The sequence below is a fragment of the Felis catus genome, chromosome D4 (genome assembly GCF_018350175.1).
Source record: "Felis catus isolate Fca126 chromosome D4, F.catus_Fca126_mat1.0, whole genome shotgun sequence".
Lineage (NCBI taxonomy): Eukaryota > Metazoa > Chordata > Mammalia > Carnivora > Felidae > Felis > Felis catus.
The window spans coordinates 50339108-50366961 of record NC_058380.1 but is presented as its reverse complement, the minus strand read 5'-3'; the positions used below and the strand labels follow the sequence as shown (position 1 = coordinate 50366961).

The 27854-nt window shown below is 41.9% G+C and overlaps 1 protein-coding gene across 3 annotated transcripts in view; it reads right to left on the bottom strand.

The window, feature by feature from the left end:
- TEK (TEK receptor tyrosine kinase) overlaps window positions 1-25485 on the bottom strand; it is a 106642-nt gene extending 81157 nt beyond the window's left edge. For 2 of the 3 annotated variants that reach the window (XM_003995529.6, XM_019816057.3), the window contains exon 1: window positions 24892-25484. In XM_003995529.6, coding sequence (XP_003995578.3) covers window positions 24892-24943 — 52 coding nt within the window. In that variant the 5' untranslated portion in view covers window positions 24944-25484. Of the gene's footprint in view, window positions 1-24891 lie in introns of all 3 variants that reach the window. The other variant, XM_006939192.4, reaches the window with a different exon arrangement.
- Window positions 25486-27854: the final 2369 nt, after the last annotated feature.

Sequence of the window (27854 nt, the reverse complement as noted above, 5' to 3'; positions counted from 1 at the left end):
GGTAAAACTATACAGCGAAAATTACTCTTAACAATCCTTAAAACCCCAAAAGAGAATGTGCAAGTGCATCATTAGTCCACAAATGTAACATGCAGGTTTTCCTCCAGCACTGGATCAGATCACCGCTGCCTTCAGTGCGAACCAGATGGAGGAGCTGGCTGGTAGTGGGGAACCAGGTAGCACAAAAAGAATGCACCTCCACACACACTGGTCACAACTGGAGCATGAGAAACCTAGAACAGGGACCGAGCTCAGTGCAAGGGAAAGCCCAAGTGAAATTATCTGCACCTTTATATAATTTGAGACCAAGTATATATAGTTGGATTTGCCTCATTTAAATTTGGTTTGGCTCCGAGGTAAATACTCAAAATATTTAACAACCTGGGCCAGCCAGATTAAAATGCATGCTGATCTGAGTGCCAGAAAAGGTTCTGAATGGCTCTGATAGGCCAGATATTAACCCTCTAGTTGCTGGGTGGTTGGAAAGTCTAGAGGGATCTAGGCAGCCAAGGTGGCAGGACAGGGGGCATTCAGGAGGAGCAAGCAGCAATTATTTACCAGATGGCACAGAATTATTTCACTGTTTTCACAATCAGTACAAATGAACCAGTACAAAACAGTGGAATAGCAGCCCTGTTGTAATCCATGCACGCATGTATGCGCACACACACACACACACACACACACACACACACACACTCACACACTCAATTCAGTGAAGTCAAAGAGAAACAACCCATGCAATACTCCAAAACCACAATAATCCCTTACACAACATATTAAATCAAGTTTAACAATCCACCACTAAACAAAGAAAGACAACCAAACTCTTAAAAATCATAAGCAGTCTTCTAAATAATTACTAACTCTCAGAAAAGATGAGAACTAAAAAGACAAGACTTCTAGAAAATATAAGATAAGAATCTTACTTTCAAAACCACATAAATGAGTCCAAAACTGCTTTCACAGACAAATACATAGCTTTAAATACTTGGCTTATTATTATTATTATTGAATATAAATAAATCGAGAATTCTCCTAAGGAAACCTTTGTAAAAAGAACTAATAAGACTCAAGAAAGGCAGGGAGAAAGAAAAATAAAGCTAAATACAGATAATAAGAAACTTAAAAAGAGAAAAATGAGAATTCCAAGAGCTACTTCTTGGTGTGGGTAGAATTCACAATAGCCAGTCTCTGAAGTCTATTTATGAAACTAAAATTGGCAATAAAACAAGAGGTAAAATAGGTCTTGTGAAAAGATGCTTTAAATCACAAGAAAATCCCATGTATAATTCTCAACTAATAAATTTGAAAAAAATATATTCATTGATTTTATTAGGAAATATAAATTCCTAAAGTTAAGCTAAAAAAATACAAAGCCTGAATGATCTCATCAAAAATTCACAGGGCTGGGGCACCTGAATGGTTCAGTTGGTTAAGCAACCATCCAACTCTTGATTTCAACTCACGTCATGATCCCAGCGTTGTGGGATCAAGCCCCACATCAGGATCCATGCTGGGTGTGGAGCCCACTTAAGATTCTCTCTCTCTCTCTCTCTCTCTCTCTCTCTCTCTCTCTCTCTCTCTCTCTCTCCCACCACCCTTCCCTCATTCATGCTGTCTTTCTCTTTCTCTCAAAAAAAAAAAAAAAATCACAGGGCCAACTGATTTTGCTAGAGAGTTTATGTAATAGAAAAACATTTTTTGTTGTTGTTTTTTTAATGTTTATTTAGTTTTGAGATAGAGAGAGAGCATGAGTGGGGAAGGGGCAGAGACAGAGGGAGACACAGAATCTGAAGCAGGTTCCAGGCTCTGAGCTGGTAGCACAGAGCCCAACATGGGGCTCGAACCCACAAATGGTGAGATCATAATCTGAGTTGAAGTTGGATGCTTAACCAACAGAGCCACCCAGGTGCCCTGAAAAACTTTTTTTTTTTTAAATAGAAATCTACCAATTCTTTTAAGGCAGAATAATCTTGTTATCTAACCTCAAATAAATAGCTGAAAAATGAAGACTACTCCTTATCTCACTTATGGAAAAGCAAAAAAATCCCAAATAAAATATTAGCAAATCAGTTCAGCACTTTATTAAATGATTCATCTTCTGTAAATATTCTCTGGATTCCCAGCAGGCAAGAATGGTATAGTAGATCACAAGTGTATTAATAATGTATCACTTAATTGCCCAACATGAAATGCATTGGACCTTTATGAAAATATCTATGAAATTTCCAACATGAGATGCATTGGACCTTTATGAAAACATCTATGAAATTTTACCAAAAGATACAAAAGATTTCAAGACTTGGAGAAATGTACAGGGTTCTTAAGTGGAACGATAACTCTTCCTAAATTAATTCATAAATTTAAGATAATCCCAATGGGTGTCACAAAAGGAAAGAGTCACTACGATAGGTGCGGAAGGGCTTCAAGAAACAGGTATGTCCGATACTCCATGGGAAGCTGTTTGCATTACCACATCTCTATTTGAACTCATTGGTCAAGTGCATTATACTCAGAAACGTACTATCCATCTATGTGTCTCTTTGTTTATATCTATCTGTAGCTCTGTGTGTGTCGAAAAACTGTTGCCTTTCTTATTTTTGAGATAAAAGGCTGAGCTGCACATCTGGCCCGGCACCAAGGTGAACAGAGAATGTAGCAGCAGGAGAGAGCAAGGGAGGAGTGCATAAATTAAATTAAAACTGAAGCCCAGTTCCGTGTGGGAGGTAACCATGAGAACATAGGCACCCTGGGAATTCACAGGGGAAACCCGGTAGAGGGCATGTGAATTCCACAGGGAGGGATATAAAATTCAATCTTATCTGGAAAATGTGAACAGTGGCTATCTCTGGATAGTAGTACTGTACACAGAGCATAAAAAGATAAACACGTTTAAATGAGTTCATTGGAAGGGAGGGAAATGGCTTGTGTTGTGCATCCTAAGCCTTGGATTTAGTCATGGCTCTCACGGTGGTGCTGTGTCTAAACTATTTCAGTCTCCAGGTGCCCTGCATCAAACACAGATCACATCACAGTGAATGGTCAGGCAGGTTAGCCTTGCTGAACAGCAGAGCCAAGCAATATGCGGTTTGAAGCAAGGGAATCAAGCCATCCTGGGTTTGAATCCCAGATCTGCCACATATAACTAATGTAACCCAGGACTATACACAAATAACTCAGACTTCTATGCCTCTGCTTGGTCCTCCATAAAGTGGAGGTGATGATACTGACCTTTTAGCATTTCATCATATGAAAAAATCTTTTGTAAATTCTATGAAAGATGTGTTAAGAATGTGCACCAATAGCAATGGTCAATAAACAGTGACGTTGCTCCTGCTGCTAATGATGATGATGATAATGGTGAGGACTTAGGATTCCCTAAAGGGGTGAGACCAGTGAAGAGAAGAGAGACTTCTCCCTGCAAAATAGGCACAACCTGCCCCCCGTGAGGGTGATCCTCCCTGCAGGACCAATCCGAGGCAAAAGCTACAGTTTGTGGTAGTTTTTTATCCTACATCCAGAGAAAACAGGGTCCACAGAGTGAGATATTGAACACCACCCAGCACGATAATGGTGCACTACGACAAAACTTATCTCACACCCTTGTTTCTCTTTTTCCCATGTAGTAAAGGACTTAACTTCCGGTAGGGGGCATGCAGTTTTAATCTGCGGTTTCTTTAATGACAAAGTCTGACTCCGTATTAAGGATGACACACATTATTTATAGTCTAAGGTCACCACTGGAAAACAAGATTTACCATGTGCTCTAGGAACTAAAGTCCACAATCCCTGACTTTAGTCCTAGATTTTAAAATCAGAATTTTAAAATATGACTAATCAGCCAAAGACCTAGGTTTCTTTTAATTTTTTTAATGTTTATTTATTTTTGAGAGGGGTGATGGGGAGAGGCAGAGAGAGAGAGACCCACAGAACCGAAGCAGGCTCCAGGCTCTGAGCTGTCAGCACAGAGCCTGATGCGGGGCTCTAGAAGAACCATGAGATCATGACCTGAGCCAAAGTCTGTTGCCCAACTGACTGAGCCACCCAGGCGTCCCAAGACCTAGGTTTCAAATAGAATTTTTGATACTCCTAAGTTTGGTTTCTAAAGGAGTTAGAAACTAGATCAAACGGACTTTAGTTCTTGGACTGTGTAATGTAAAATGTATTCAAAAGAAGCCAAAATTTTTGCTCTAGTGTATGTGCTTGAAATTAGAACTTAATTGCTGAGGTCTGTGTGGCTAATTTCAAATTTTTAATGTCTGAAAGGAATCAACACTCAAATGTCAACTTAGAAGGAAATACTTGCACACATGCAATAGATTCCCCCAAGGACCTATGCAATTTCAGGTTTGTTGGCAGTAAATCTCACAGAATAAATGAGATGATGTTCACTTCTAAATCAAGTATACAAAATATTAGTGTCAATATAGTAACAGTTCATTCACCTCAAACTCTGCTTTTTTGTGAACAATCCTTCCCATAGCACTGACCAAAAAGTCAGCATTATCAACCTCATGACTTAAAACATATCCCCTCAAGGCACCTGGATGGCTCAGTTGGTTCGGCATCTGACTTCAGCTCAGGTCATGATCTCATGGTTTGTGGGTTCAAGCCCCATGTCAGGCTCTGTGCCGACAGGTCAGAGCCTGGAGCCTACTCGGATTCTGTGTCTCCCTCTCTCTCTGCCCCTCCCCGACTCGTGTTCTGTCTCTCTCTCTCTCTCAAAAATAAACATTAAGAAAAAAAATATATATATATATGTATATGTGTATATATATATATATATATATATATATATATATATATATATATATATATCCCCTTTATTCTGGAAGAGTCTTTCAAACCTTCAATCAACACTTTATCAGCCTTTATATACAGGTGTGATTACCCGGTTTCCGGTCTACAGTAAATGGAAGAAACAGATCAGCTTTCATATTTCAGTTTCAAAACCTGTGCTTCTAACCAGTATTGGCTTAGCCAATAATTCCTCATATGGGATACAAGTCTATCACACCCAGCTCAGGGCTGTCTTTGCCAGAGCGTATCTTATAACTATGTTAGCAGTTCCTCGATGAGTTTTGTTGAAGCAAAGGCATCCTTCTACCAAGTGGAATATTTTATAGAAGGTAATATGTTAACCAAATTAAGGTTACCCTGATTGAAGTTGGTAAAGTAGGGGCATGGGGCCCAAGACCAGCAAGCCCAGGCCTCACCTTCACCCGCTGTGCAAGCCACACAGGTGTCCCTTTGGAACCCCAGAGCTCCATGAAGCAAATATGAGAGCCACTGGCTTACAGTCTAATGGGAGATTTGTAGACAGATCAAACACGTTCAGGTAATTAGTACGGATACAAATACTAAAGGGCAGCAGTAAACTGAGGACTCTGGCTTTCAGGTTTGGACGTGTCACAGGGGCCACTGTAATCACAAAGGAGGCCATGGTGCAAGACTGCAGAGGGCGCTGGTGGGCTGTCGTCCTCACCTTTCTCAAACTCCGCTGACTGTGGCTCCTAAGGTTTACAAGGAAGATGGTGAGATGGAGGGCAAAAGACACAGAGCCAGAAGGACACGGCATTGTGAAAGATGCCCTTTGACACCAGGGGTTCTCAGGCATTCTCAACTGTTTCATCACCCGAAAACAAGCCAAGACTCTCTTCTTCATTAATAATAACACCTTTTTTAAATTAACAAATACTGCATATATGACATTCTCACCCCATTTCTGGTATTTACTCTCATCCATCACACTTCCCTGAATCTTCACTTCATCCCTCAGGGTTAAGTTCTAAGTGATGAGAGGAGGTCCAGGGAAAAGAGGAAAGGATTTGTTTCAGGTCTTACTTGATTATTATATGGCAGCATCAGAAGACCTGGCTTAGTGCTGTGACTTCACTTCCTATGGCCCTTCTGGTTTATGGTCGATGATCCTGTGGTTGAGACCGTTTTTTCCCCCTCTTGCAGTTCCCATTCTAAAAGGGAGCCTGTACAACTGGGTTTATGCTTCAAGACAATAGTTAACAGATGTTTAAAGCCAAACAATCAAACCTAGCAATTTCTCTGCTTCTCAATCTATCTCTTAATCTTTCTTTCTCTCTTGAGCTCTCTCTGTATAATTTATATATTTTATTTATTATTTTATGTTACTCATGTATTAAAATGTATTTAATATACTTACACATTAAAAGAGTATATAATTTTTGTATTAAAATGTTTCTCTGCATGTCCAAATTTTTCAACAGGAACATGTGTTATTTTTGTCTTTTTTTAACTTTTTAAAAAAAATTTTTAATGTTTGTTTATTTTTGAAAGAGCCAGAGAGAGACAAACTGTGAGCAGGGGAGGGGCAGAGAGGGGGAGACACAGAATCCAAAGCAGGCTCCAGGCTCTGAGCTGACAGCACAGAGCCCTAGGTGGGGCTCAAACCCATGAACCATGGGATCATGACCTGAGCAAAGTTGGATGCTTAACCAACTGAGCCACCCAGGCCCCCCTATTTTTGCCATCTTTAAAATTTATTTTTATTATTTTAGAGAGATAGCGTGCATGAGCTGGGCAAAGGAGCAGAGGGAAAGAGAGAGAGACACAGAGAGAGAGAATCCTAAGCCAGCTGTATGCTCAGCATGGAACCTGATGTGGGGCTCCATCTCACAGCCCTGGGATCATGATCCAAGCAGAAATAAAAGGTGGGATGCTCAACCGACTGAGCCACCCAGGGGCCCCTTTTTGTCATCGTTTTTGTAATCAAATTATTTCTGTAGAAAAATACACATTTTAAGGAAGCTAAAGTATACAAATGCTGTATTTTGAAGTAACTACCCAGAGTTCCAATTTGCATAGTATTTTCATTCCCAAACATCAAAAATCAACTGAATCGTATGAGAGAAACATTTCTCAGCATCTCTCCTGGTCTTATTTCAATAGGTCATCTGAATGTCCCAATAAAAATATCCAAGGAAGAGAGTGTTCCTAGAATCTCTTTTTTTTTCTGTAATTACACCATATTAATAAATATCTTGATAGTCATAAACATTATATGCAGAATAGATGGCAGTACTGATAAATGTGGGTCCTTTTATATTTATTTTTATCTTTTAGGAAATAGCAATTTAAGCATGAAACTGATCATCACAAAGTATCTCTACAACTATGAAAGTATTATATTTGATGTTCTTTTTAGAACAGTCAGCATATAAATTTTTAAAAGATATGTCTTATTATGAAATCTGTCTTTCAACACCTATCCAAACACAGCGAGACAAAATGATTAGAAAGGAACGCTTTTACTCTCGCTAACATTTTGATGTATATTCTTTGTTTTTTGCCCAGGGTATACAAAGAGAAACTGCAGAAACCAACATACATACTTTTTTTTCTTAGGTTAAAACAGAACAGTTTCATATCCTGAATTTTTACTTAATCTTGTTACATTTAAAATCTTACGGTAACATTTTGTTTACAGTGCTAAATTTCTATCTAAAAAGCTACAGTGTTGGGGCACCTGGGTGGCTCAGTCAGTTAAGCATCTGACTCTTGACTTTGGCTCTGGTCATGATCTCCCAGTTTCGTGAGTTCAAGCCCTGCATCAGGCTCTGCAAGGGCAGCGTGGAGTCTGCTTGGGATCCTGTCTACGCCCCCTCCTCCACTCACACTGTCTCTGTCTCTCTCAAAATAAATAAATAAACTTTAAAAAATAATTTAAAAAATAAAAAGGTGCAGTGTATTTTCATACACACTTATTTCATGTGTATTATTGAATATTCTCACTTGCTTTTTAATCTTTGCCAGTTTGATATAGAAAAATAGTCTCTTATTTTGATTTGATTTTAATTCAGAGGGTGAATTTTTTCACAAGACTATTAGCCATTTGTATTTCCTCCTCTGTGAATTATTTCTTCTTCTTTTTCTGTTGTTTTCCTTTTTCTATCAGCTTCAAATGAGCATCTTTTATGAAAATACTTTAGTCTTTTATATGCCATATTTGTTGCAAGTATTTTTCTCATTTTTCCTTTGCCTTTTTATTTTGCTTATTACATTAACAGTTTAAATATTTATGTAGCTATATATACTGAATTTTATTTTTGTGGTTTCTTTCACTGTTTTTAAGCCTAAGAAATCTTTCTCCCTATGAAAAATCAATAAATATTCGCTTCCATGTTTTTTTGGTGGCTTGAGTTTTTACATTTACTCTTTAATCCCTTTGGCATTTACTTCAGTGTGTGGTAACAGATGGGTTTTTTAAACAGTTCTTTTTTCAAAACAGAAAACTAATTTTCCCATAACTGTTATTCTTTTCTCCACTGATTTATATCCTTTATAGATAATAAAATTTTATGTAAACTCAGGTCTGGTTCCAACTTTTCTAAGTCTGTTAATCTGTGTCCCTATACTCTTATAGGGTACTCCACTGTTACTAGAGTATTATACGCTGCCTTGAGAGCTAGCAGAGCCATTATCTGGGCACCTGGGTGGCTCAGTCGGTTGAGCATCCAATTCTTGATTTTGGCTCAGGTCATGATCTCATGGTCGTGGGATAGAGCCCCATGTCAGGCTCAGTACTGAGCATGGAACCTGTTTGCAATTCTCTCTCTCTCTCTCTCTCTCTCTCTCTCTCTCTGTGTCTGTGTGTCCCTCCTCTGCTCACATGCTTGCTTGCTCGCTCACTCTCTCTAAAATAAACATTTAAAATAATAATAAAAAAATAAAAAATAAAATAAAATAATAATAAAAAGATAATAGAGCTACTGCCAAGAATTACCTTTTTCTCCCCAGAATTTTCTCAGCAGCTCCTTCTGCTTATTCTTTAAGATAAAATTCACAATTATTTTAAGTTTCAAAAATAGGATCATTGGCAATTTTGATGAAAATTATTAGAAAGAAGTGTTTAGCACTTGTGATGAGGGTTATAAAACCTTGCTGCGAAATATGTCAGGAAATTACAGTAATTAAAAGTACCAATCAGTTTTGTGGAGGAAAACATTACAAAAGTGTCTCCTTTCCCCAAATCATCTGTTTAATGGAAATCTATTCATTTATCAAATATCTAGTGTGGCTAGGGCCTGGACTAGGCTCTTTAAAAACTGTAGAAACTGGGGCACCTGGGTGGCTCAATCGGTTAAGTGTCTGACTCTTGGTTTTGGCTCAGGTCATGATCCCAGGGTCTTGGGATCGAGCCCCGTGTTGGGCTCTACACTAAATGTGGAGCATGCTTAAGATTTTCAATCTCTCTCTCTCCTACTGCCCCCCTCCCTTACTTGCTTCCTCTCTCTAAAATAAAAAATAATAAAAACAAATTAACTGTAGAAACCACGGATCATGTGTCCAAGATGAAAAAATATTCTGTTGGGAAAAACTGGCAGCACGAGGGAGTGGTAACTCATCCGGGACCCTGTACTTCTTTCTTGCCTATTCCAAAATATGGAAAAAATATTTTACTGAGTGAATATTTGGATAAGTGGGGAGTGAAGCATGGAGTAAAAACTCCCCAAAGCCATCCCAGTAATACAGGCCTCCTGCAAAGAGTCCACAGGAGAGGGAGCCAGGAGAGGGAGCTGACCTTTGGTGTGCTGAGTGCTATGTGCACGCAGGGGTGAAGTGCAATAGCCTGGAACAGGACAGGTGGAAGGGAGGGAGGTAGAGAAATCAGGAAGCTGGGAACTGGAGATGAACTTTGCCAGAGAAACAGAGAGATGTCTACTTGGGAACTTCATTCATTTTGCACACTGTACAACACAAATCATCCTCCCCTTCGACCTACTGGGAATTCTATTATTCACCAACACTACAGAGGTGGGTCCTTCCTCATGTGTTTGGTGTCTCAGAGGACTGGGTCTCACTTTGACATGAACGTGGGTGAGAAGAAGTCTGCTTAAGGGCATCCAGTCAAATCCAGGCCACGTGGTACGGCACTGGAGGCAGAACCCCCTCCACCCTGAGCCCCAATCTGGCAGCCATACCGTCATCTCTTCAGGCATCCATGTCTACTGTCTGCTTGGTCAGAAATGCCTCTTGGAAAGCCTGATTTCCATCAGTGGAGCTGAGTGTCCCAGAATGAACTCACTTCTCTCTTTCCTGTGCCTGCCTGTACATCTGTGGAAACCTCATCACCGCCCGAGTAGAGTCATTTGTACCAACGGTCTATCCTCATTATTGGTTGATTCTGTATACTTGAATTTGCCTACAATTTATTTATTGCCTCAAAATCAGCACTCATGATGCCTTCCCAGCCATTAGAATGCACAGTAGAGCAGGAAAAACCCCGAGTCCTCAGATGCACATGTTCCCAACTGTAAACCAGTATCCTCTCCACAGTATAGGTAGTGCTATTTTTTCACATTTTTGTGCTTTTAGTTGGCAGTTTCACCATTTAAATTGCCTCCAAACAACTAAAAGGCACATCATAAGGAATACAGTCAATTGTTACAGTAATATAACAGGACAGGTGGTTGCTACACTTGTGGTGAACATACATAATGTATCAACATGTCAAATCACTACGTTGTATGCCTAAAACTAATGTTACACGGTGTGTCAACTATACTCACATTAAAAAAAAATTTAAGACAAATCCAAAAGATAAAAAGAATAAGATAGCTCCCCGGCATAGTGTTGAAGTGCTGTTTAGTGTTCTTAAGCATGAGAAAGCTACGATGTACCTCAGGAGAAAACACGTGTTAGATAAGCTCCTTTTGGGCTGCAGTTCATGCTGTTGACCACGAGTCCCATGCTAATGAGTCAGTCCTATGCATTAAATGATTTTTCCTTTAAATGGAAACACACACAAAACTAGGTATGTATCGATTCGTTGACAAAAAAAAGTTGCGACTTGCAGGGATCTAACGCTGTGTCCATGATTTATAGAACGGAACTATTAGGAATGATGAGAATGTACTGAATGTCCACGGGCAACTCACACCCCAACAGCAACCTCCTTAGCAGCACGGACTTTATTTTATTCATCTTTACATCTGCTGACCCAGGGTGGGGCACAGAGTAGAAGGTCAAGAAATATTCATAGAATAGAATAGGCTGGAAGGAAGGAGATGTTGAAATGGGATGGAATGGAATAGAATAACATTTATACAGGTTCTTAGCAACAGGGTGCTCTTAGGAACATAGGGAAACATAAGAAATAATAATGACAGTTAATATTTATTGAGCTTTTTTTTATGAGCCTGCACTTGCCAGGCATTTGACCAACTTATATCATGGAATCCTTACCACTCTGCAGTGTGGGTGACACGATCCCCATTCGACAGGAAGGTGAAATAAATTGTTCAATGTCACACCATTTTCACCCTGGGTAGGGCTCCAACCAAGATCCATCTGGCCCCCGAGCCTGTGCTCATAACCACCTGGGGAAGGTGAAAATGTGGGCTTGGCAGGGGTGATAAACCATGAGTTCCATCAGAGAGTGATCTCTAGGAGAGGAAGAGAGGTTCTCTAACAGAAGTCAGTCTGAACCACAGGCTCTCCCCAGCCTTAATGGGAAGACAGTGATGCAATCAAAGGTGATTCTTTCCCTGCTGGCTGGCAACAACACTAGTTTTTGTTTGATTCCAGAAGCAGCTGGCAGAATGAGTGTATTACTCACTTTGCTGATGGCTTATGGACTCCGGAGTCATCAGTGGTCAGGGCTGTGTCCAGGCCTGCAGATTACCCCAGGCCTCTACATGTGGCTGACCCTTCTGCAGCTGTTGTGTGTTTCTGGCTCCAGTTCCACACCTCTTGGCAGACTATTTGTGTGAAAAGCCCTGCTGAATCTGGGTGTGAGATACACAGGGGGAAGGGGGCTGGGAGGCACAAAGCAAGCCAGCACTGCCAGGGGCCTTGCAGCTGTATCCATTAAGCACTTAAAAGAGAAGGAAAGGAATTTATAAGTGAATGATCTGGAGGCTCAAACCTAAACAGAATAGGCAATTTGACGGTACATGGATTCTGCCCGAATTTATAGATTGCCTTCCACATTCTCCACTGAAGTGAAGAAACTTAGCCTCGAATGCACTGAGTGAGTTTAAACAAAGTACTGAACCACAGTGCTGGCATCTGTATAATGAGAAAGTTGAATCAAACCGGTATTTCTTAAGGTAACAAACATTAGCTCCATACGATACTCAAAAGACAAAAAATAAAGGATTCTACGATTCTCTGAGGAGTTCGTCTTCAGAAATACTGGACCAGATAATCTTCTAAGACTTTGACAGTTCCACTATTCTGCTACTCTATGTAACAGTTAGTGTGTGGCCTGCCATAAAGACTTCTACCTCTGTTATCATGTTCTTGAAACTAAAATAATTCCCTAATTCAGGTAATTGGGGACCACATCCAGGGGCAAGAGAGAGTATCTGTCATGTAAGAGTTCTTTCCCTATCTCCAGACCTCTGTGTATCCTCTGCCAGTGTTAGCAGAGAGGACCTCACGCCTCCTCCTACCAGATCATGCCGCATCAAGCTTACAGAAAGGCACGTGGTAAAAGGAATCTTCCAGAATAAGGGACATCTCCCAGAAAGGAATTTATGCTTACCAACCCCACTTCCACACCTCCCACTTACTCCTCAACCCCAGCCCAGCGCCATTCACCAAGAATGCTTTGCAACACACAGCACCTAAGTGCCACATTCTCTAGTCCCTCCCTTCACCCTACTCCTGCCTCTGCACTTTTTGAAGCAGCTAAAACTCCCTCCTCCCTTGGCTTCTCTCATTGAATGCCTCCAGTTTCCTCTTCTTCTACCCACTTACCCCATTGATACCAGTCTGCTGTCCTCTTCTTGGACAATCTCATTCCCTCACACAGCTTCACTCTACATCCTAATGACTCCAGGAAGGGTCTCTGGTCTGTCCCTGCCCACTCAGCCTAACTCAAACCAAATTACCGTCTTCCCAACTCATCTTCCTGGCTCTATCCCCTGCTACCTCCTTCAGTGGGCTCTGGAGCATAACCACATAAAACTGCCACACAACATATTCCCCATTTTCATGCGTTTTCCTCTGCCTGGAATGCTCTACTTCTCACTTCTACTCCTGATTTTCCACAAAGTGTAATCCTATCCATCCATCTCAGATGTCACCCTCGTGATGAGACCCCTGTTCTCTTCCAGAATTACTCCCTCCATTTTCCATGCTCCCAACATCTGCCTCCCATAAAGCAGAACTTTTCACCGAACATTCACAAGCCAGTTGACGTCACGTGCCTCTCTTAGCCGTCTTTCTAACTGCAATGCCTAGCAGATTCCCAGGACACAGAAAGGGCTCCGTAAATGTTAGCTTGAATGAGTGAGTATAACGGACTTACCTGTTCTTCTACTGGCTCACTACACCTGCTGGTCTGCTGGCGGACTTGTGGGCCCCAGTTATGTCCAAGGGGTAAACTAGATCTTGTCTAGGATTTAATAACAAATGCCCATTTTCCAGGTTTACTGGAAAAAGCAAGATTAGAGTCCTAGATAATCCTTTGACACAGGCTGATCACTGGAAGACTCTTCCACTTGGTTCATCTCACTGGGATAATATTCATTACATGCCAAATTACTTTTCTATTTTCTTTTTGGACACAGAGTTCTAAAGAGGATTAGCTAACTGATTCAGTTAGAGCAGTATCTCCCAAAGTGCATTAATTTATGTACCACAGGCATGATCCTTGCTGAATCTACATGCTGCTTGTACAATTAATTATTCTATTAACCATTCTCTTTAGCTCATTTTTTTCTGAGCCTCGTATTAAGAATATTCATTGGGGCGCCTGGGTGGCGCAGTCGGTTGAGCGTCCGACTTCGGCCAGGTCACGATCTCGCGGTCCGTGAGTTCGAGCCCCACGTCAGGCTCTGGGCTGATGGCTCGGAGCCTGGAGCCTGTTTCTGATTCTGTGTCTCCCTCTCTCTCTGCCCCTCCCCCGTTCATGCTCTGTCTCTCTCTGTCCCAAAAATAAATAAACGTTGAAAAAAAAAATTAAAAAAAAAAAAGAATATTCATTAAATCACCTGATTGATATGATAGATATATACACACATATATTTACACTTAGATACAAAAATAGATAATTTAAAATATGCTTCCAGGAAGCACATACAATCATCTTTTTCAGGCCAGCAGTAATATATAGAGCACACGTAGGGAAGCACTAGGTTGGAACATTTATTCCAACGCAAACCCATTTATTAAAGCATTTCTTGGGGCACCTGGGTGGCTCAGTCGGTTGAACATCTGACTTCGGCTTATGTCATGACATCACAGTTCATGAGTCGAAGTCCCACACTGAGCTCGCTGCTGTCAGCACAAAGCCCACTTTGGATCCTCTGTTCCCCTCTCTCTGCCCCTCCCCAACTTGTGCTCTCTCAAAAATAAACACACAAATAAATAAAGCCTTTCTCTGCCAGCCACAATACTACGTCTGGTGCTGGGAATACTGAAATGCCAACCACAGCTCACTAGTGGGTAACACCAACAAGCAAACTGTTCATTGTCATCTACTGTTCTAAGTATGAGGACAGAGGCAAGCATAGGGGTGCCCGTATGTGACACTTCTTGGGCACCAATGCAAATCCACCCCACTCCACCTGCAGCAGCCACTTTGGGCAGGTGTCAAAGTAGCTCACCCAGTGCCCAGGCAAGTACATGTCTTTTCCTTTCCTGGGACTTTCTCCGGCACAACAGTACAAGATCCCAGCAGTAACCCACTAGTTTCTTTTATCTACATAACCCTGAACAGAGGAGGAGGATAGCAATGGATTAATGCCTCTCCTTTTTCTTTGTGGGTAAACAGTTCTGAGTCTCATTGTATAAGGCTCCTCAGGATATCTGGGGTAGCAGGCATCCATAGCAGTGACCAGCATATAACACTTCCAATACTGTTCTACTTCCCTAGTCCCTCACTCCTGCTCCCGAGATCACTTCCCGAATAATCTACCTACGCATATGCCTTTACTTCAGGCCACGTTTTTAGTGGAAGCCCAGGTAAAGGCAGGGCCCAAACCTACGCAAGAAGTTTAAGGAAGACTTCTCGGAAGAGCTGGAACCTGAGATAAACCTTGAAGCATGAATAAGTCACATGAAAAAGGGGATGAGAAGAGAGCATTCCGGGCAGAAGACACAACATACACAAAGGCACACGGAGGCTTCAAGAGTGTATGTTTAGAAATCGCAGAGCCTGGTATGGCTGAAATACCCCTCCAATGTGACATGAGGGACTGAGAATCGCAAGAGCCTTGCGAAGCAGGTAAAGACTGGTTTCTGAAACAGTGCCGACCACAACCAACAGCTACAACACCGTGCCCTTTGGTTCTGAAGTGGTAGCAATGAGTAGTAACGCAGGTGGGTGTTTGAATCAACCCCCACCGATTAGAAAGTGATTTCCGGATGTGAGAGGTACTGGACATAAAGAGGAATTCAGAGTAAGAACAGGAGTAATTGGGGCAAAGATGGTGGTGAAACGGGAGGAGAGCTGCTGCCACACACACATACTCTCTCTCTCTCTCTCGCTCCAGGATGGGTCCAAAAATCCGATAATGAGCTTAGTCAAAAATGAGGCAACTTCTATTTGGAACTAACAATTCCACAGTAAATTGTCAAGAACTAGGAATTAGGCTTGGGATCAGTGCGGTGGGGACCTATAAATGACAAGTCATCCTAGAGCCTCTGTTCAGTCAAGACAAGAGAAAAGAAGGAATCGGGAGCTGGCATCTTGCAGGAAGAACTGTCTTGCTACCTAGGAGATCCACTCGAAGGAATTCTCCTACCTGACACTCCAGATATTTAGCAAAAAAAAAAAAAAAAAATCAAGAAACGACTCCTTTCACTCCTTTCTCTGAGACAAGGCCAAGCCACGAAGGGTACTAATGCTGAGTTTCACCAAGTGAAGCAGAGACCTCCATCTGGCATAGAATACGGGTTGCCTGCCCTCAAGGGTGAAGATGTGCCTTGCAAAGACCAGCAAAAAGCAACCTAAGAGTCTCCAGCTTTGTTTATAAGCAAACAATTAACAGCGTTTGATTTTTTTGAGTGCTTGTCATGTACCAACACTGTACTAAGTACTTTGAAGTAATGTTTCTTTTAAAATCTTTCCTAAAACCACACGACTAAGAACTGTCATCAGCCTCCTTTTCCAGGAACCAGCCTGCAGTGACCATGAAACACTAGTTAGAAGACCACACAGTGAAGAGTTTAAAAGAACTCATAACTGGGCTTCAGGTCATTCTCAGTTTAACTCTTGCCTCTATCACTTCCTACTGAAACCAGGGCATCACTCAGGACGATTCACTTTCAAGAGACAGAAACCAACTCAAAATTGTGGAAGCAAATAAAGGTAACTGTATCCCATACTTGGAAGGTACAGGAGTGGATTTCTAAAAACCACTGCACTCAGCGCTCCGATAATATGGAGAGCCTGTCATGGTTCCAGGTTCTCTGTGCTACTGTCCTCATTGTCTCCTTCCAAAGACTAGCTTCCTTCAAGTACCCAGGGCAGCTGGTAGCTCTGGGTGCCCAGTGTCCTCACCAAAGAGAGAAAATGTTTTCTCATCAATTCCCTGAGCCAGAGTCTACCTGGTCCTGTTGGGTCATGCATCCTCCATCTGAACCAACGGTTGTGGTCAGATGAATGGCACACTCTGCCGTCACTGGCAGTCCCATCAGGGTCACATGGAGGGAAATCATAGCAGCTCTTAACACATAGGGATGCTAGGCATTCCAAACTAATGGATGTCTACTACGTTTTAACCTTGGGCAAGTCACTTTTGGAGCCTCAGTTCCACCATCTATTTAAAAAAAAACGAATAATATCTATTGTGCACAGTTGTCATGAGTTATTAAAAATCACATGAAACACTTGGCACATAGAAACATTCAAGCTACGGTAGTCATTTTTGTTATCTGGTACTATTATTGTTTTGTGGTTGTTTTTGACACAGGGATCAGAATTTGAAGCCCATCCCAGATTCCCAGATGTCTAAAGCAGCCCTGTCCCCAGGGCGGAGTCCCCTTTGGCTCTGCAGCCAGACGCCTTGCACAACCCAGGCCCTGTGTGCCAAGGTTAAGCTGGTTCACCATCTGACGGCCACAGAGCAGTGAGTGCCTCCCCAGCCCCAGCAATGTCAATACTGCCTTCCTGACTCCGCCTATTGTATCTGGAGAAAAGTGGCCGAGCATTGTCTTCCAGCACTCCCCCCAGGAAGCATGATATCACCCTCTAACAAAAGCGGGAAAGCTGACAGATCTGCTGAGATGGGTGTGACCACCACATACACCTCACTGGTCAAGCCCCGAGCAAGGGCTGTGGCAAGCAGAAAGTGAACAGCAGCCGCCCACAATGTCCCTCATCTGGCTGCCTGACTGGCTCCCTGTCACATCCATACCATGTTAGACAGGGAACCAACCAGGCAGAAGGAATGCGCTCCCTCCCATCAACGGATGTATTGAAAAGAGTCAGGACTCTTTCCATCTGGCAGACCCACATCCCCACACCTGCCCCTGCAGCCGGGGGAAACGAACATGAAGAGAAGGACGGTCCAATTCCCAAAGGGACAAGAAGAGTGGGGGCGGGGTGCAGAGGAAAGCAGGCATGGCTCAATCTAAAAAACATTCCGCACGTGTGCTGTGAGTTAAGGAATAGTCTGGCCAGACCGGTGGGAATTGGGTTATCAGTTTGAAATTCCAGAAATAAGGGAGGCAACTTTAGACATTCCCTTTCCTGAAGGCTGGGAGTGATGCCAAATGATCCTCTGACATCCCTTCCAGTCCTGGTCCACACTGTTAGGAGTGCGGCTGGCTCCCTGTAAAACCACACACCTGTAACCTGGTGCTACCACGCCAAACCCAGAAGCTGTCAGTCTGCTGCCCCAATCCTTCTCTCCTCTTTTTATTTTTTTAACAGCAACTGTTTTATTCTCTCTCTCTCTCTCTCTCTCTCTCTCTTTTTAATGTTTTTATTTATTTTTGAGACAGAGAGAGACAGAGCATGAATGGGGGAGGTTCAGAGAGAGGGGGAGACACAGAATCCGAAGAAGGCTCCAGGCTCTGAGCTGTCAGCACAGAACCCGACGCGGGGCTCGAACTCACGGACTGTGAGATCGTGACCTGAGCCGAAGTCAGACGCTTAACCGACTGAGCCACCCAGGCGCCCCTCTTTTTTTTTGAGAGAGAGCGCAAGTGAGCAAGGGGTAGAAAAAGAGAGCGAGAGAGAGAAGCAGGGCTCACTTGAAGCGGGGCTTGAACCCCCAAACCATGAGATCATGACCTGAGCTGAAATCAGATGCTTAACTGACTGAGCCACCTAGTCGCCCTTCCTCTCCTCTTTTTAAAACTTTCTTCTTCCTTAGCTACCACAACACCAATTCTCTAAAATTCCAGGAAAGAAATCTAATTGGATTTGCTTTTCCTACCAATTCCCTGATTGCTGCCCCCACTTGGCTACTTTCTCCTTTTTGTCCCTTAACTTTATCTTCATATACGTCCATGCCCATGGCTTCACTTCCCATGAATCAAGGGTGTTTGTCTCAAGCCCTTGCCCAGTCTCCTTCATCTGAGCTTCACACTCAGAGACCCAAATTTTGCTAAATATTTTCCCTTTACATGGAACTTCAAAATCAACACATACAAAATCATTATTTGCTCCATCTCAGCCCATCTCCAACCAGTTCCTCCTGCCATGTTTCCCAGCACAGTGAATGGCACCACCACTACCCAAACCAGAACAGTGGAACTATACTTATTCTCCCCCATTTCTCTCAATCTCCCAAATGCAATCAATCACCAACCCTTACAGTTTCATCTCCTCAATACTCTCAACCCCCCTGTCCATCCAGGCCTTTCTTCCTGGAGTGTTGAAAAGCCACACTAGTTCAGGCCTACAGGCTCTGCCAGGTCAACCCATCTTCCATACTATTATCACAGTAATTTTTCCAAGATAGACATCAACTATGATAGAACAAACACCATACTAAATTTCAACATGCACAGAATGAGGTACAAGTTACTTAAAATGCCCTATAAGGCCCTTCCTGATCTGACCCCAAACTTAATTGACCCCCTGCTCTCTCTAATGGGAAGTTCTTTCTTCCCTTTTCTTTTTTATCTTCTTAGTTTTCAAATCATTTGATAACGAGCAATTCCTAACTACAAGTGGCAATAATTAGCAATAGTCACAACTATTTAGGGAGTTCTTGCAAAGTGAGGAACATCTAAGCTACAGATTCATTTCAAATATTATTAAGTTTATTTATACTAAATTTAGCAACTAATGAAGTCGATATTCTATGTTTTTAGACATTTATGCATAACTTAGATTTTAAAGTTTCATTTTTTATTATTGGAGCCAAAAACAGTTTTTATAGCTCTTGAAAAGCTAGATTTTATATATATCCCTATGATAACATTTATCACATCATCATATAATTCATGTGCCTATATTCTTCTTTCCTTCTAAACTGTGAACTTAGCAAGGGGGAAAAATGACTCATCCTTTTTTGCATTCCTGGAATCCAGTATAGGACTTGGCTTTGTGAGTAATCCTCAATAGGTCTTCATTGACTGAAATGATAGCTGAGTAAAGGAATGAAAAAATGAATAAACAAAAGGCAGCCAACAATTCAAATGTCTATTGAAAAAAGTATACATACCTTTTGGGTAATATTCAACAATCAAACAATACCTTGTATAAGGTAAAGGCCTAGTTAAAGACACTTTCATGAGTGTATTTTCATGTTTCACACACACATTAAATGTGTGAACATTAAATGCAACACACTATAGAGAATAAAAAAGAAGTATTATCTGTTGTTAAAGATGTTAAAGGCTAATGGAGCTAAATCTATGTGCCCAAAGCTCAAGACACAGCCTCTATGAGAAGGGAACTCAGAATTAAGGGAAGGAGATCATGAGGAAGAGCTGACCCAGGCAAGTTGAGTTCAATTTTGTTTGCAGAGAAGGCATGGAGGGTGTCATTCCCAAATGGATGGAACAGCATGAACAAGAGCCATGAGGGGAAAAATGTGTAGACTGTAAATATGGGCCTGATGGAAGGAGAAGGGCCAAGAGCAGGGATGAAGGGTAGGTGAAGGGAAGCACTGGGATAGTAGCCCAAGGGGGGAGAGACAAGCATAAAATTTGAGGAATTAAGTTATTTAAAAAAAGAAACTTTTTAATGTTTACTCATTTTTGAGAGAGACAGAGAGAAAGAGAGACAGAGAGCAAGTAGGAAAGGGGCAGAGAGAGAGACGCAGAATCCCAAGCAGGCTCCAGGCTCTGAGCTGTCAACACAGAGCCCAACATGAGGCTCAAACTCAAGAATTGCGAGATCATGACCTGAGCTGAAGTCGGCACTTAACTGACTGAGCCACCCAAGTGACCCTATGTTGAGTTATTTCAGAAAGAGACTGCTTACATGAGCAGTGACTCCCCTACATGCTAGAAAAGATTAAAACAGTCTGGAACTAGCACAGAGGTTCTCAGAGAAATACTCCCCTTTTTTATTACACTAGCTTCATTTATTTAGAAAGTTCTTACCGGCTAAGCTCTCTTCTTGCATTATCACACTTGATCCTCATAACTACTCTGGGAAATACGTATTCTCATCCATAAGAGATGAGAAAATGGTGTCTTTGAGAAATCAAGTAACTTTCCCACTGTCATCCAATTTGAGCTTAAGCCCAGGTCTGTGGCTTCACAATTCATACTCTTAACTCTTTCTCCTGCCTTCTTGATTAGATCCACCTCAGTCCCATAAAGGAGTGTCTTTGGAAGAGCCATGATAGCACATGTGCAGGTACACTTTTTTCTCTCACAAGTCATGTGGATTGAGTTGAAATTCGGGAAACACACTGTTTGGTTTCAAAGGTGTTGGTGGCTTTTCTGAACTCACAGAGAAATAGTAAAATGCAAGAGATGTGAAAGACAAGTATAGTAACCATCAGACTCCACATCCTTCTGATGTTCCTGATAGATATCACCCAACCTATGCCTGAACACTCTCCAGTGTGGGAGTTCACTCTTCATGGGGATGGTGATCCAATTTTTAGAAGGTTTCCATAAATAAAGCCTAACTCTCTTCACCCCTCTATCCTAGATCTGGCAAAATACACTATCTATGGGGTCTTGTACACAGAAACCCTTAAAAATGCTGATCTTGGTCTCTTTTCCCTGGCTAAATAGTCCCATATAAAATGGTTTCTAAAGCACTTACCTTCCTGCTTGTCCACTATGTTTACTGCCAAATTTCTCAATGTCTTCAGTGTTTAATGGGTATTCTTTGAGCAGTACAGGGATTACAATTTCTAACTTGGACCTTATATATCTACTAAAGTGAACTGTTGCAGCTTATAAATTACCTTTTCAGCAAGCAGAGCACATGTTGGCATCTATGAATTTTGTGTATCACCAAAACGTGTTACTCACTAGGAATTTGAATAAACAGGGGCGCTTAGGTAGCTCAGCTGGTTAAGCATCTGACTCGGTTATCAGCTTAAGTCATGATATCAAGGTACTTGAGTCTGAGCCCCACACCAGACTCCGTGCTGACAGGGCAGAGCCTGCTTGGAATTCTCTCTCTGCCTCTCTCTCTCTCTCTCTCTCTCTCTCTCTCTCTCTCTCTGCCCCTCCCCCACTCACTTTCTCTGTCTCAAAATAATTAACTTAAAAATTTTTTTAATTAAAAAAAAAAGAAAACTCAACAAACCAAGTCTCTCTCACACTGAACATACATACATCCACTTATTGAAACCAAACTCATGACTTCACATTCGTCTATTTTAAAGGGCTGTCTCTTGGATTTGGTCCACTCATCCAGCCTAGAGAAATCATTTGAATCCAGGTTCTATGCTCTGACCGATAAGCCATCTACAGGGAATAAGCAGGTTACACAATTACATACCTATCTTTTTAGGAGTAGTCAAATAGATAACGTCAGAAAAATTTGGAGCCCACCCATATGAATCTCCCAGAGGACATAGCATAGTCCTCTGAAATGGCCTTGGAAGAGTTCTTCCCTCCTGGAGGGATGTCTTAGAAGAGTTGGAGCTCTTGCAGGAAGCTCTCCCAGCATAGAGCTGAAAGGGAAATGCTGACATTTCCAACAGAGACAATGCTTAGGAGGGAGCATCTGTGAAGAATGCAAAACTCCTCCCTGTGCGAATAATTCCCAGGTGTGTCTCTGGTCCCAGCTACTAGACCTCCACCCTTGATTACTCAGACTTGATATAGCCTTCCAAGACCAGCCCTAATGAGAAGGTTCCCTCTGGGACCACTTCCCTGACCTTATAACCGAATTTCCACTGTCATTCCAGATAAGATATCCACTATCTCTGAACCCAGGTTGTTACTTAAAATGTCAAATGAAACAACAAAGAGATATGAAGGCATACTACTAGAGCCTTCCCAGTGGGTCGGCGTTGATCATATAGGACATACTATGATAAAGCAGAAAGAGTAATTTGTTGTATTTTGTATTGCTATATACACAACTCTTTAGAGAGAACAGCCTAGTTTGGTGAGGACGGGAGAGTGGGGAAAAGCTAGTATGTTTATTATAACTTGTTTGTAAGCTGAAATTGGCCATGATTCTCAATGGGGAGGGGAATGTACCAGAATCTAGGTAGGTTGGGGAAGTCTTCTGAAAATTATATACCTCTTCCAAACCTCTTACGGATATCTGCCACCCAGAGCCACCTTCACTGAGGCAAATGTGACATATTTTTTCAGTCTTATTTGTTACAAAAAAAAAATCAGAAACAACCCATTGGAATAGAGAGAAAAAACCATAAACCATAAGTCCCTTGTTCTATTACTATGGTCTACCAGGGGAGTTTGGTGCAAAGAATGGGCTCCTATGCTTGTAGATATAATCATGCTGGATTCTTGTCGCAATTACCAAGCCTTGTGTGTTCATGTCCATGGAGAGTTATACTGGGAAGGGAACTTAGGATTCCAATACAACAGACCTACCCCAGAAACCAACCTTGCTAGTGTCACCTTTCCTTTTCAATAGGAGAATGAAATCCCTCTCCTTGGGCCTCTCCCTGTTGAAGTCAGGGCTGTGTTTCCAGGGAGCTAAGGTCTAGACAGGGAGCAACTGTTTCAACCACATAATTTTTTGGTCTGATTTTATGACAGCTCTTCTAAGCCTAGACTACAAAGTGCCATGACACAGTCACTTTGAGGGGCAAAAAGTGAATTAAAACTGTGTGTGTGTTGGCATGTGTGCACACGTAGGTGATTTAACTTATAAAATAGCTCAGACCAATGATAGACCCTGAGCTTTGTGTTACTAGAATCCCTGGTGTAGAATTAATTCCAGATTTCATGTTACTCATAAGTATGTCACACAGAAAAAAAGCCAAACAAAAATGGAATCATGATAATTCTTTCATTTAAAGGTGCATATAACATGAGAAATTAACACTTCTATGTTAATATAATTTCTACATAAAGAGAGAAAGCATCTCAGCAACTGACATTACACGTTCTTAGTCTCAAAATATGATTAAATCCTCAATATAACTGGGTGTTGAAAGTGATCTGAAATGCTATAAACAAGTTACATGCAATTCTTTTCTCTTGTTGGATTAATTTTTTGAATATTTAATAATTTCCAAACATATAGAAAAGTATGAAAATAATGTAGCACAAACTTATGTGTATGTTCAGATCAAATTCTAATAATATAATATAGTCTGCAACATTCAAGTCAGTACGTTTGCCCAGTTCCATTTCCAGTATCATTTCTATCTTCATTACAATAATTAGAATGTTTTCAAACTAAAAGGGAGAAACCTAAGGCGATTAGAGTTGTGATTTGTACTTCATGTTTGGATACCACTTTCAGACAGCGTCCCTCAGGGTGGGTAAGCATCAGAGGCATGCCACTGTGTGGAGAATCTGGGCAACACACACACCAGATCTAAAAACATGCAAGCCAACCATTCCTTAGCCCTCCAACAGGCTTTGATCTTCTCCTGTGCCCGGTAATCTGGATAAGTGCCCCAACTTTCATTTCACTGGGCCAATAAAGACTTTATAAATTACTACATGCCAAGTATTTTTTTTAAAGAAACAGAAAATAATTATATAGCCATGACCCAAGGTCTAATAAAAACCCAAAAAGCCTAGAATTTGATTGCTTTAACTAAAATAGGATGTGGCTGGGGCCCCTGGGTGGCTCAGTCAGTTAAGCATCTGACTTTGGCTCAGGTCATGATCTCGTACGTAGTTCAAGCGTTTGCGCCCACATAGGGCTCTGTACTGACAGCTCAGAGCCTGGAGCCTGATTCGGATTCTGTGACTCCCTCTCCTCTGTCCCTCCCCTACTAGTGCATGCTCTCGTGAGTGCTCTCTCTCTCTCTCAAAAAAATAAATAAATATTTTTTAAAAATTTGTAATAGGATGTGGATATGACATCTTTATAGAAAAGCATCTTTGTTCTCCTTTAAAAATGACAATCTGTACATTGCCTTAAGTGGGTCCCCATAATTGTCTGCATGAATTTCATTTTTTAAAAATTATGCAAGATTTTTTTGAAGCAGGTAAAACTGGGTTTGTTTGGGTTTTTTTAATAAGGTAACAATCCCAAATGAGGAAGAGTAAAATAATGTGCCATAGTAAGTGATTCTCCACAAATAAAGTGACCTGATCAGTTCTCATAGGGTCTGTGGCAACATAGGGAGCAAATAAGCGGAAGGGAAACTCTCGAAAAACTCAGTTCCAAGCCACAAAGACATTGCATTTTAATCCTCACATCTATTAAATGGAAAGTCCTAGAGAAACAGTGCCTATAACACAGCTGCCCTTTGTTAACCAGAACTAAATACTGGTGAGAAAGCCCAGTATCATTAACTGTTAAAGAAAGAAAGAAAAAAGAAAAAAACCTAAAAAATTAAATTAAAAAAAGGCAACAAAGCCAAACCTTACCAGAAAGGAGCAAGCTGACTCCATAGAGAACTAAGCCAGCTAAAGAGTCCATGCTTCCCCAAATCTCTCCATCCAGTTTCCGCAGATGTGCATGAGGTCCCAAGGATCCTTTCAGACACCAAGAGGTTTGTGACTTTCCATTCGCATGTTCTACTGGGTCCTGTTTACAAGTCAGAGGCAAGAAGGAACAGCACAGAAGCAGGCTGTAACAGTCTCATTTCTGTCTGAGCACAGGGAGTTTTAAGTTCCTTTTTCCTGTTTCCTTTGTAGATTAGGATGGGAAAGGCTGTATCTTAAAGGCGTTTGGTATCAGCAGGGCTGGGGGCACTGAAAGCCCTATCCATCTTGCAATTCATCAAAACACTTCTCTGTTGCTGTTGCTTCTGCTGCTGCTTTTGCTGCTGTTGTGGGGATAGAGGAATTTTTTTTGGAAGTGTGGGTCCTGGTCAGCGTTTTCAGAAACAATAGGGGTATCCTCTCTTAGGCGGGAAACAGAATAACAGCCCTCCACCTATGTGTGGTATGCGATGATCACCGGCCCTTCTCAGCCTCCAACAGCTCTCCCGGGTCCACCTGGGATCCCTGACAGAAGGGGCTTCTGGGTGTGGGGCGGAATTTTTGCTTTTGTTTTCTCATTTTAACCCACATGGGTTGAATTGGGAAAGGAAGGTTTCCGTGATGAGAGAACACAACCCGAAAGGCAATTAATTTGGATAATTACCGGTGAGGTCAATGTGCAATGCAGCCACGGAGACCAGAGTCCAGAATTGTTAGCCTGTTTTCTTTCACACACATGGTTTATTTCTTGGCCAAGAGCCCAAACATATCCATGCTACTGGCTATAGCTTTAATTTTTGCTAACAATTCATCTGAAGGTGATCTCATTTCTTAAAGAACTTGGCCTAGAAGGATTTTGGTAATGAAACGGATTTCATGGTTCTTGGCCAACAGTGTTTCAGAAGCAAATTATATACAAAACCTTAAAAATAACTGGTGTCAAAACCAAATGTAAGGGATTTGATTTGGGATCAAAAGAGCATTCCTAAGAGCAGAGAGAATACATAGGCCAAAAGAAAGAGAGCTTTTGGAGTAACCATATCTAAAATGAGATCAGAGATCCTAAATTTATCCAGAAGACAGTTTCTCCATAACACAAACTATGACTTCAGAACCGGGTGTCATTGTTTTTGTTCACCTGCCTTCATGCCCTAGGAAAGAGCCGTCCGCTCCTGCTTTCACTGCTCACCATAGGAAAACAGAGGCGCTGCTGGCTTTGCCACCTTTCTCTCCCAGGTTTTACCACATCAGTGACAACTCCAGGACCAATGGATGTTTCCAGCTGGGGCAGTAAAGTACAGGCTTTTTTTTTTTAGGTTTATTTATTTTGACAGAGATAGCAGGGGAGGGGCACAGAAAGAGAGAGAGAGAGAGAGAGAGAGAGAGAGAGAGAGAGAGAATTCTAAGCAGGCCCCATGCTCTCAACTCAGAGCCCGATGTGAACCTCGAACCCACAAACCGTGACATCACGACCTGAGCCAAAATCAAGAGCCAGAAGCCTAATCAACGGAGCCACCCATGCACCCTGCACAGGCAGTTTTCAAGCAGACCTGGGTTCAGATACTTACTCCACCGCATGTTTACTTCATCTCTTTGATTGTCAGTTTCAACAGCTGTTACAACAGCACTAATATCTCCAACCTGGGGATTTTAGAGAGGATTAAATGAGGCTGGCATGATGCCTATTCATCGAAGGCTTTCATTAAATGTTAATATATTCATTTCCTTAGTCTTTCCCTTCAGTCTCTGATTTTGGTCCCGAGGGATTTCTCCCAAAAGCCATTCTCTCATCTTATGAAATGGCTTTGAGTTTGGTTTTGCAAGGAACCAGGCTGGGAGTGGGGGATTCTGAGCTCTACTCCCAGCTCTGTTCTTCCTGTGAGGCCTTGGACTAGTCATTTCCCATCTGTAGGCCTCAGTTTCCTCAACTGTAAAATAAAGGGTTTATACTGGATGTGACTAACTTCCCTCCAATTGTAACAGCTTGCAAGTCCAAATGACTAAGCTGTCCCTGACAGCATGTCCTCCTAGGTTCCCAGGTCCTCTCCTCTGGGCTGTTCAGAGAAGATGCTAGCTTTGTGTCTGTGTCACTGCAGAACCTGAGAGGGTCACAAACGTGCTCTATTTTGAGAACGTGGTGGCTGAAACTTTGTGAGGTCCTATGGCCCCAGGCCATATGGAGCAGACTTGGAAAGCCTTGGAAATAAACAAATTCCAGGGCACCTGTCTCCTCAGCCACAGCTTCCTTTGTTTGTGCTTGATGGCCACACAAGGAAGTCATTGCTCACATTCCCTCCTGTTGGCTACTTCGTGTGGGACAAAGATGCTTCTACCTTCCTTTTCTGGGCTGCTTCCCTCTGTTATGCAGAAAAGCACCTCACTTTCATTCATCCCCCATTCTCCAGAAAGATCTACTCTTCCCGTGAATTGTTAATCAAGTTCTCTGTCCTTCCTTTCTTCAGAATGGGGACTCGGTTTCATCTTGTGCTCTGTAACCCAGAAATGTTGTTCATGTTAGAAAAGGCAGTGTTGCTCCATTATGCAAAAAGAGCTATGTAGTTTAATCTCATCTTCCATGAAGTCCTTTCTCGTGCTATCCAGAGTATTGAGTCCATTTAATAAATAACTGCTAAATTTCCCTAGCCTATGATTGTATAGCTAGGCAAAAGGCTGAGCATATTCTCTCTGGGATATCTGAATCATTAGCATGTAAATTCCAGGTGTAAAGTGAAGATTACTGTGGACAAACCTGGCCAAACATTCTCTGCTCCAACTTTCTGCCCTGTGGATATTAGAACATGAAGAACCAATCAAGGAACAATAATACGAGGTTCACCACACACTGTGGGGCCGATAGGTCAGCAGAGCTGACTGGCAACACGTTGGGAAGTTGCAAAACTGGATGG